Source organism: Doryrhamphus excisus, chromosome 3, assembly GCF_030265055.1.
Source record: "Doryrhamphus excisus isolate RoL2022-K1 chromosome 3, RoL_Dexc_1.0, whole genome shotgun sequence".
NCBI classification, from domain to species: domain Eukaryota; kingdom Metazoa; phylum Chordata; class Actinopteri; order Syngnathiformes; family Syngnathidae; genus Doryrhamphus; species Doryrhamphus excisus.
The window spans coordinates 28,304,425-28,315,927 of NC_080468.1; the positions used below are offsets into that span (position 1 = coordinate 28,304,425).

Below are 11,503 nucleotides of genomic sequence, written 5' to 3' on the forward strand. Positions count from 1 at the left end.
CAATCACAGGGCACATATAGACAAACAACCAGTAGTAGAAAATCGGAAACAACAACAAAAGTTACTTCATTCCTGTATTTTAATTGAATTACAACTGTCTACGTACGGCGTTGATGCCAGATAGCTGCTGGGAAAGTTGCAACAGGATAGAAATGACGATGGGTTGGCGGTACACGGGTGATCGGAAGAGTTCCAAAATGGACACTTTGCGCTCCATGTCCATCCTCCTCTTCTCCTCCTTCATCTCGGCGAGCAGCCTCCTCAGGCCTGGTGAAAAGTGGTTCAACGTTTATCAGTGTGTAATATTACGATAATAAAGTCGCAATATTATGAGAATAAAGTCGCCAATAGTCGTTATAAACATGGATGATAATTGACAAGAAAAAAATTGGAAATTTATGACAATAAAGTGGTAAATTTACGAGAAAGAAGTTGAAAATTTACTGGAATAAAGTTGTACATTTAGGCGAATAAAGTAAAAAAGTTAATTTACAATTGTTTTATGCATGTAAACCTATAATTAGAAAACCATGAAAAGGTGTTTTGAGAGTCAACTGCTGATGTATGTGACTTCCGGGTCACGAGCCAGCCATTTTGTTTGCTAGCTAATAGGATGCTAACAAGGAAGGATGTTCATTCATTCATTCATTTTCTATCGCTTTATCCTCACGAGGGTCGCGGGGGTGCTGGAGCCTATCCCAGCTGTCTTCGGGCGAGAGGCGGGGTACAGCCCTGGATTGGTCGCCAGCCAATCACAGGGCACATATAGACAAACAACCATTCACACTCACATTCATACCTATGGACAATTTGGAGTGGCCAATTAACCTAGCATGTTTTTTGGAATGTGGGAGGAAACCGGAGTACCCGGAGAAAACCCACGCATGCACGGGGAGAACATGCAAACTCCACACAGAGATGTGCCGAGGGTGGAATTGAACCCTGGTCTCCTAGCTGTGAGGTCTGCGCGCTAACCACTAGACCGCCGTGCCGCCCCAAATAATTTTCAAACTAATATAATTTGAGAATTTTTTATGACCCTAAACATGAACATATCATTACAAACTACAAAAAAAATCATGTAAATTGTTGATTAAAAATGGTTGTTTAGGAACGATATTTACAACCAACAACAATGTGTCAATATTCCTTCTCCAAATATAAGAAATAATAAATAAATAATAAATAAATAACAAACACGAAAACACGATTTAACAAAAATAGAATTAAAAAAAAATACAAATGACAGCAAAAGAAAGAAAAAAACTACAACGATTGAGCCTAGCTAGCTAGCTAGAGAGGCTCACTCTCATTGGTGGACATGTTCAGTATCATGTGCAGACAGACCGACTGTAGTTATTAATAATAATCATGATATCGCTGCCACCCCATGGCATGGCCTCTTGATGTTTTTTTTAATCCTTCTGTGGACTGTCCATGAAATGTCATCAGCGGGGGTCTCACTCCTCTGCAGACCACCCTGCTGTATACTTACCACCTATACGTACACTCATTATGAAGACGGAGGCGCCTGTACTGCGAGAGGTGCCCGATCTCCTGCAAATATCAGACGGATTAGATGAGCTGGAGATGGAGGGCAAGGAAACATGGTTCCCTGACGTGGAGTTTGATCTGGATGACGAGGAGGAGGATGAAGATCATTACATCACCACGCATGAGATCCTGCTGTCCGAGTTGTCCGACGGCGCTTCTGAGGCATCCTGGCTGGACGCGGACGCCGAGGCCGGCCACCAGGTGTTCTCTTTTATCCATTTCCAGGGCGCCGTTATGAGGAAGGAGGCGGTCAGCAGCTGTGAAAGTGATCCTCAAGGCTCAGCCCAGGTCCACCTGTCAATCAAAAGCACTTCCAGAGGCGCTATAAATGACCGAGAAAATCACCCTGCCAAAGGCGCCGGAGATCCCCCGGCGGTGGGGGCGCATGATAGGGTGAAGGGTATCATTCCGACAGGGAAGGAAAGCGGCGAGTATTCCAGTTGCGCTTCTAGCGAGCTGGACGACGCCGATAAGGAGGTACGCAGCCTGACGGCGAAAGCGTTCAAGAGCCTAGCGTACCCATACCTGGATGCTATCAGCTTCAGCACCTCAAGCGAGGAGTCCAATAGGTGGATCGTGGGCCAGCCGCCCGATGGGGTCCGGAAAATCATGGGGAATTTGGGTCAAGGCGGGGTGATCCGGCTGAGAGAGACGCTGAATTTCCGCTGCAACGTCAACTCCGGGATGTCTAACTTTGCACCAGGAGGAGAGGCGGTGGGATCATCTTCTGCAGATGAGGTTACTGGCTCGCAGGGCGGCAGTGGCAAAGAGGGGCCGAGGGCCACTACAAAGTCACAAACCATGGAGGGAACCCACAAGAAAGCGGTCTTTGCGTCCAGTTTGATTCAAAATGTGCTTTCCAAGAAGATACAGTTCGAGCGGGAGCGGCGGATGGAAAGAGGGGAGGTGAGGGAGCCCCAACGTCAAGGAGCCCCAAAGCCAGACGGCACCGCTGCTGCTGCAGAGGAAGCATCCAAGGGTGCAGCTTTGCTCCGCAGCCAAAATAGCGCCTTCCGATGCTGGAGGAATGACGAGATTGAGTTACAAGCAAATCGTAAACTCCCAGAAGGGACACCACCCACGACCACGCCGCCCCCTCCTGCTCCAAATCAGCACTCCGAGAGCAAGATGACAAAAATGTCTCATTTATTTGTGCCAAACATCCAAAGTGTGGCGAGGGAAAAATCTCCGGAGATTAAAATCAATCTCCAGGGACGGGGCCCAGTTTTTACGTCAAAGGGTGAGTCCACCTCAGATAAAGTTCCGCATTTTATGGTCCGCGACATCCGAGATAACAAAGCAAAGCTGCAAACACCGATACACCAAGTGCGGGATGTACGCAAGTTGGTGAAAAGCTCCTATCATTTTGTCTCGGTGGATGAAAAATCCGCTTTAGCCACCGCCAACCCTGTGACTGGGTCTCCAGGGTCTCCGATGGTGATCAAATGCCAGTCGGTCAACACCAATGATAACAAATCCACCCCGGAGGGTGGCGCCAAAAAAACGGCTGTAAACAACACCCAGGAGGAGATGACTTCTCGAATAGAGAAGAAGAAGCCAGAACTGACAAAGTCCAACCAGGGGGCACTGGAGAAGCTCCAAGCGGCGGTGAAGACCATGGAGCAGCTTTACATTTTCGACAAGAACGAGTGGAAACGTAAGGATGTGCCGTCCCTGCCGTCCCTGCCGCAGCCGCCAACGGAGAGCCATGTTCTTTCGTTGATAGCGAACGAGGAGGAAATGAGACGGGATTCGGACCCTGATGCCCAACTCAAGCCGCCAACCCCTGAGGGCAGTTCTTCAAACCTCAAGGCACCACCTGCTATCGCTGTCCCCACTTCTAAAGTTTTCACCCCAAAGTTATCCGCCTCTGATAACTACCTGACCATTCCACTCAAGTCCCGTCAGGCCTCAACCGGACCAGAGCCGCCCTCGAGGATGCCGACGATGAGGCCACCCTCACCTGATGTTCCATCTGCGGCCGTTTGTCCCTCAGTGTTAGCAAATCAGGTGTACTGTTTGTCCCCGGCACCCACCCTAGACCCGTTTCCGCCTACCCAGAGGAAAATGCTCCTGGATCCTACCAGTGGGACCTACTACTTAGTTGACACCCCTGTCCAACCCCCAACAAGGCGTCTCTTAGACCCTGAAACAGGCCAATATGTGGATGTACCCTTACCCCAACCTCCAATTACTCCCATTACTCCCATGCCCATCTCCCCCGTGGCCATTGGTTCTGGGGCGGCGTACGGTCCCACCTACATGATCTACCCCGGTTTCATGACATCACCCCCCTTGATTCCGACCCGGACGCTAGTGCAGATGCCACAGATGTTAATGCAAGCCGAGGCAGAGAAAGTGATTCCCCAACCCCAGCAGTCCGAGGGCATGTACATGGAGACCCCGTTCTACATGACCACCGCAAAGGCACCCCAAGCACCTTCAGGGACTCCGCATTTGGTTGGCGTCAACAGAACACTGCAGCATCCGCTCATTAGCATCACGTCGCAGCAGGGGCCGAGGATTATTGCTCCACCCTCTTTTGATGGGACCACCATGAGCTTTGTGGTGGAGCACAGGTGAACATCAGGTGGATAGCACTCATTTCATGTCTGTACTTGTTCTGAACGCTTACAAGTGTGATAAGTTGACTTTGGCAGGTACCACCATAGGTAGCTTGACTTATGTGTGTAGGTCGGTGGAAGGTACCTGAAATACTGCACATGAGGCAAATAAGTAGAAGAGCTGCAAAAGTACGCACTTGGGTGACTAGGTAGTTGGTACTTAGTTACATATCTCAATCGATGAAAGGTATCTCGGTCGCAGGGTAGGTAGGTAGTCAAATACGTAAGTAGGTAAGTAGGTTCCAAAAGCAAGTAAGTAGTATATCATGAAGTAGGTAGGTAGGTACTGTAGCTACGTATATAGAGACCTGAATAGGTAGGTTGGTCGATAGCTCAGAAGCTAGGTCATTTGGAAGCTTGCTAGTTGCTAGCTTAGTAGGCTATGAAAAATAGCTAGCGAGGTGGGAGGGAGATAAGTTGGTAGGGAAGTTGCTCGGACAGCTTGATAAGGAAGTAGGTAAGTAAGATAGTGAATGGGTAAGAAGGTAGTTTGGCTGTTAAGTTAGTAAGTAAGCAAGAACTTTGTTTCATATTTGGGTAGGTAAACAAAAATAAGTGGAAAGATATCGAGGTCGGCGGCACGGCGGTCGAGTGGTTAGCGCGCAGACCTCACAGCTAGGAGACCAGGGTTCAATTCCACCCTCGGCCATCTCTGTGTGGAGTTTGCATGTTCTCCCCGTGCATGCGTGGGTTTTCTCCGGGTACTCCGGTTTCCTCCCACATTCCAAAAACATGCTAGGTTAATTGGCCACTCCAAATTGTCCATAGGTATGAATGTGAGTGTGAATGGTTGTTTGTCTATATGTGCCCTGTGATTGGCTGGCGACCAGTCCAGGGTGTACCCCGCCTCTCGCCCAAAGACAGCTGGGATAGGCTCCAGCACCCCCGCGACCCTCGTGAGGAAAAACGGTAGAAAATGAATGAATGAATGAATATGGAGGTCAGTAGATTGTTGGGTTGTTGGATAGTTGCTAGGTATGGACGTAGGTAACAAGGAAAAGGGGTAGGTTACTAAGGTAGGGGGAGGCTAGTACTGTAGACGCCTGTCAACTTTGGAACAAGAGAGGCAGCTAAGTAGATGGGTAAGTGCCTCAGTAGCTATGCCAGTTGGTAGCAGAGTATCATAGTAGGTAGCTAGTAAACAGTAGGATGTCCTCCATAAGTATTGGAGCAGTGAGTCAATTGCTTTATTTTTGCTGTAGACTGACATTTGGCTTTGACGTGAAAAGGCGAGGCGTTTAAGCATGTTGGCCACACAACCAGAAGATCAAGAAGACCTGGATTCGATTCTCTGTGTGGAGTTTGCATGTTCTCCCCGTGCATGCGTGGGTTTTCTCCGGGTACTCCGGTTTCCTCTCCATTCCAAAAATGCTAGCTAGCTAAAAAAAAGCTAGCTTCATTGATAATGAATGTGGGTGTGAATGGTTGTTGTCTGCCCTGTGATTAGCTGGCCACCGGTCCAGGGTGCACCCCACCTCTCGCCCGAAGACAGCTGGGATAGGCTCCAGCATACCTCCACTCTAGTGAGGACAAGTGGCATAGAAAATGGATGGATGGATGAAAAGATGAATCCGAGACCCGAGATCAGGGGGTCCAAACTCTATCCAGTGAGGGCCACAAAATGCTTGGACTTTTCTCGGAACCTAAAAAAACATTTACCTTTAATATTTCAACTCTTTGGTACTTAAATGACATTAGTTTTCCTCATAATAAGATCCATCCATTCATTTTTTATGCCACTAATCCTCACTAGAGTGAAGGTATGCTGGAGCCTATCCCAGCTGTCTTCGGGCAAGAGGCGGGGTACACCCTGGACTGGTGGCCAGCCAATCACAGGGCACATATAGACAAACAACCATTCACACTCACATTCATACCTATGGACAATTTGGAGTGGCCAATGAAGCTAACATGTTTATGGAATGTGGAAGGAAACCGGAGTACCCGGAGAAAACCGAATCGAACCCAGGACTTCCCATCTCCTGACTGTGTGGCCTAAATGCTAACCATTCGCCCACCGTGCCGCCCCCTCATAATAATAGTCTCGACAACTGTTTTTTTCTGTTTGGTTTGTTTCTGCTCTTTTGTTTAACTTTCCAATTATTTCACTTTTCTTCTTGTAAATCTTCTTCAACTTATTTTATTTTTGCATTTTTTTTCTTCTTATATACTTTATTCCCATAATATTTTGACGTTATTTTCCTAACATTGTAACTTTTTCAGCAACCTAATTAAAAAAAAATTCTGATTAGTGTATATTCTTTGTTTTGATGTTTCTTATGATATTACAACTTTAAAAATATGTCTATTTGTCTTTAATATTTCAACTTTCTTCTACTAAAATGAATACTACAATATTATTCACCTAGTCAAATGGTGACTTTTTGACAACAGTCATTTTACAGGAATGAAGTCAAATTTAAGTCGTAATAAAGCGAGGAAAATTGACAAGAAGAACTTTGAAATAGCTGTGGAAAAAAACAGCAGCAGAAATGGAAAACAGCTAAATTTGACAAGTCAAATGTCAAAATATAAAATGTCAAAATATTAAAAAAAATGTCGTCTTCAAATGAGAAAAAGTCAAAATTTAATGGGATTTTTTTTTTATGCAAAAAATTTTGTTTATTAAAGAAAAAACGCATTTAAAAATATAGTATATAAAAATATATAACAGAATGAAATTCCTACTTTTTGGAAAATTGAGTTGAGGAAATCATTTACAAAAAGAAAATTTGTAAAAAAAAATTGTAAAATGGAAGTCCTACAAATTAAACAATAAAGTTCACTAACTTATACACTGGGGCGGCACGGTGGTCTAGGGGTAAGCGCCCAGACCTCACAGCTAGGAGACCAGGGTTCAATTCCACCCTCTCTGCATCTCTGTGTGGAGTTTGCATGTTCTCCCCGTGCATGGGTTTTCTCCGGGTACTCCGGTTTCCTCCCACATTCCAAAAACATGCTAGGTTAATTGGCCACTCCAAATTGTCCATAGGTATGAATGTGAGTGTGAATGGTTGTTTGTCTATATGTGCCCTGTGATTGGCTGGCGACCAGTCCAGGGTGTACCCCGCCTTACGCCCGAAGACAGCTGGGATAGGCTCCAGCATCCCCCGCGACCCTCGTGAGGAAAAGCGGTAGAAAATGAATGAATGAATGAACTTATAAACTTCCTGTTATGTATCTACATTGGTAGGAAAAGTTTGCCTTCTTCCTGATTTCTTACTTTTTTGCATGTTTGTCACACTTCAATGTTTCAGATCATCAAAGAAATGTAAATATTAGTCCATGACAGCACAAAGTGTACTTTTGAAATGAAACTTTTTATTATGAAGGGAGGAAAAAAATCCAAAACTCCATGTCCCTGTGTGAAAAAGTGATATTCCCCGAAAGCTAATAAGTGGTAGGGCCACCCTTAGCAGCAACAACTGCAATCAAGCGTTTGTAATAACTTGCAATGAGTCTCTTCCAGAACTGTGGAGGAATTGTCCACAGCAAGTCTTCCAAGTCCTGAAGCAGCAAAACAGCCCCAGTCCATCACACTACCACCACCATATTTTACCTTGCTATCATGTTCTTTTAATGACTTTTACGCCAGATGTAATGGGAAATTCAACTTTTGTCTGGTCAGACCACAGACTATTTTCCCAAAGGTCTTGGGGATCATCAAGATGTTTTCTGGCAAAATGGAGACCAGCCTTAATGTTCTTTTTCTTCAGCAGTGGTTTTGGTTTTGGAACACTGCCATGCAGGCCGTTTTTGCCCAGTGTCTTTCTTATGCTGGAGTCATGAACACTGACCTTAACTCAGCTAAGTGAGGCCTGCACTTCTTTGGATGTTGTTGTGGGGTCTTTTGTGACCTCTCGTATGAGTCGTGGCTGCGCTCTTGGGGTCATTTTGGTTGGCCGGCCACTCCTGGGAAGGTTCACCACTGTTCCATGTTTTGGCCATTTGTGAATAACGGCTCTCTCTGTGGTTGGCTGGAGTCCCAAAGCTTTAGAAATGGCTTTATAACCTTTTCCACACTGATAGAACTCAGAGCTAAATTATGTTTTAATGGGGGGGAGAAATCACTTTTTCACACTTTTTCATGTCGCTTCGGATTTTTTTGTCCCTTAATATTAGTTCAATTTAAAATCTGCATCTTGTGTTGAGTTGTTGTCATTGACTAATATTTGTTTGATCTGAAACATTGACATGCAAAAGAAGAATATTATTAATATTAATATTATGAATTTGTAAAAAAAAAATACGGAAAAGTTATTCTTGTAAAATGACGACTTTAATGCAACATTTTGATGAAATGTTTCTCTTAATATTTTGACTTTATTTTTGTAAAATTGCTGCTGTTTTTTCCCATTTCTGCTGTTGTTTTTTCCCCAAATATTTCAACTTTCTTCATGTACCTTTTTTCTCTTAAAGAAGACATTATTCCCATCATAGTTTGACTTTATTCTTCTAATATTACAACTTGTTCTGCAATGTAAGCTTCCAAAAGTGGTAACTTTACTGGTTGTTTTATTTGTTTCTCATAATATTCCAACGTAGAATTTTTTTTTTAATATTTCAGCTTTATGGGACCAAAATGGTGTGATATTTCCTCATATTTTTGTAAAATATTTTTTTCTTGTTAAATTTTTTCTCATGTTATATGGAGAATATCTCCTGTAAAGATATTCCTCTAAAATGTTGTTTTGAGGCTGCACGGTGGCCTAGTGGTTAACGCACAGACCTCACAGCTAGGAGACCCGAGTTCAATTCCACCCTCAACCATCTCTGTGTGGAGTGTGCATGTTCTCCCCGTGCATGCGTGGGTTTTCTCCGGGTACTCCGGTTTCCTCCCACATTCCAAAAACATGCTAGGTTAATTGGCCACTCCAAATTGTCCATAGGTATGAATGTGAGTGTGAATGGTTGTTTGTCTATATGTGCCCTGTGATTGGCAGGGTGTACTCTGCCTCTTGCCCGAATACAGCTGGGATAGGCTCCAGCACCCCATGCGACCCTTGTGAGGATAAGCGGTAGAAAATGAATGAATGAATGTTGTTCTGCGGGCGGCACGGCGGTCTAGTGGTTAGCGCGCAGACCTCACAGCTAGGAGACCAGGGTTCAATTCCACCCTCGGCCATCTCTGTGTGGAGTTTGCATGTTCTCCTCATGCATGTGTGGGTTTTCTCGCTTCCCACATTCCAAAAACATGCTAGGTTAACTGGCCACTCCAAATTGTCCATAGGTATGAATGTGAGTGTGAATGGTTGTTTGTCTATATGTGCCCTGTGATTGGCTGGCCACCAGTCCAGGGTGTACCCCGCCTCTCGCCCAAAGACAGCTGGGATAGGCTCCAGCACCGACCCTTGTAAGGAAAAAGCGGTAGAAAATGAATGCATGTTTTTTTGCGTTTTCTTGATGAATTTTCTTCTTCGAATGTGCGCTGAGCCAATAAAAACCAGCCATGGGTCACAAATGGCGCATGTGCTGCACTTTGGCCACCCCCCATAGGTACATAAAGTGCAGACAAGTACAAGTAGATCTTTGCCTAGATTGCAATGACCAGCTGATGCGGCATGCAAGTACGATACACTGACTGTACATGTTCACGATACATCAACATATGACACAGCGTGGTGTTCCAATGTGCATGAAAGCAGGGCGGGTGTTAACATGTGGTGTGTGCAGGCTGGGAGTGAAAGGTCACGTAATGCCAAAGTGTTTGTTGACACGGACCACCGCTTCAGCTGCTGCTGCTTGTCAGGACGCCGCCTAGCAGGGCGGTGGCAGGCCGGGTCAGCAGCCTTTTTTTAGACACACGCGCACGCATGAACAAATTGTTACTAATTGCATACACGTATAATATAGCCTGCTTTGCTAAATGCTAAGTGGATTACCATTCCCGTTCCTTCTAGCCATTCCGCTTCCTAACAGATCACGTGGAAGGGAAAATCACGCATGACAGGAAGGAGGAAGCGAGAGAGCGTGGAGGAGGGTAGCGTGCAGAAGGTCATTGTAGGGAAATGTTAACTCATGCGCACGAGTGCACACGCATAGTTCAATTCCACATGTGAAAATTGTAAATAGTCCATGGGGTTATCTTTGTAAATAAATGCTTATTTTTCTTGTTCCCTGTTGTTTACGTTGGTATAGTATACATGTATCTTTTTTTAGTAGGGAACAGATATTTTCCTGAAACTTATCTATGTTATAATGCTGATGACTAAAGAACGCAACGTTTTTTCCCTGATGAAAGACCGAAGTCTATTCATTCTTTTGATGGGTTCCGTGTTTATATAACCACAAAACACAATAGAAATTGAAAGATCAGTCCAAATCCGAAATTGTTGTCGTTTATTTGTTTTTTTACGTAGCTTCCTCTATTTTCATGAAATGATGAACATGATTTCACAGGGTCTTGTGTTTTTTCCCCCAGGTTGGAAAGGAGGTGATTGCTGCTGCCTGCTGTCCATTGGCATCACAGTGAAGTCTTACCTGTATAGCAACATGTGTATAGTGTATAGATGCCTGCATTGTATTTGGCTTTCTTTTCGATATCTATTCTTGTAAAACGTCACGTTCACATGAAAGGGTGTCGCTGCAAACAAATCAGGGTTCATTTTATCTTCGTTCGAGACGTTTTTAGCGCATTTAGCTGACTTTGGATGCATTTTGGTATGGATGTGTTTGAGCTTGGAAGCGCTGCACGAGGATACTGTTAGAAAATGAGAATGTTGTCAAGAAGGTCTCGCTGGTATGTTGGTATTTTAAAAGAAGGGAAGTGAATGTGGAAATGATGAGGGTTTTCATGCATGGATAGAGAATGGTTTTGCACATGACTTTCATAGACTATTTTAATAAATAGAAGCCTTTTACACAACTGACTGTTTCCTTCCTGTCTGCTCTGTGCTCATCGTGTCATTTGACACTCATGAATAACTAAGAAAAATCTTTGCTCTTTCTAATAAGTCATTATAGTAAATATTATTTTCAGAGAATAAAAATATGGCCTTATTAAAATAGAACATTTTGAGAAAAATATATCATTTTTATAGCAGTTAAGTCATAATTTTACGAGAAATTACAAGCCATTTTAGTAGAATCATGTCATAATATTATAAGAATTTTTTTAAATTAAATAAACACATTTTATTTAATACAAAGAATACATTTTGTAATACAAAGACAAAACTATTACATTTGAATTATTATTATTATTATTATGAGCCCAAATGATGGTGTTTCAGGGCAAATATTATACAAAAATATATTTTATTACATAAAAAAACTTTTTAAAGAACACAGTTGTAATATTGTCATTTTGTTTGAATTAGGTCAAA

At 43.8% G+C, this 11,503-nt stretch overlaps 1 protein-coding gene across 1 annotated transcript; it reads left to right on the plus strand.

Moving 5' to 3' along the window:
* The first annotated feature begins 1,515 nt into the window (after positions 1-1,515).
* On the plus strand, positions 1,516-10,658 carry LOC131124946 (uncharacterized protein C4orf54 homolog). The gene is made up of 2 exons (XM_058065957.1): positions 1,516-4,144; positions 10,600-10,658. Exon 1 carries the CDS (start codon positions 1,516-1,518, stop codon positions 4,135-4,137), a length of 2,622 nt encoding a protein of 873 aa, XP_057921940.1. The 3' UTR covers positions 4,138-4,144; positions 10,600-10,658.
* Positions 10,659-11,503: the final 845 nt, after the last annotated feature.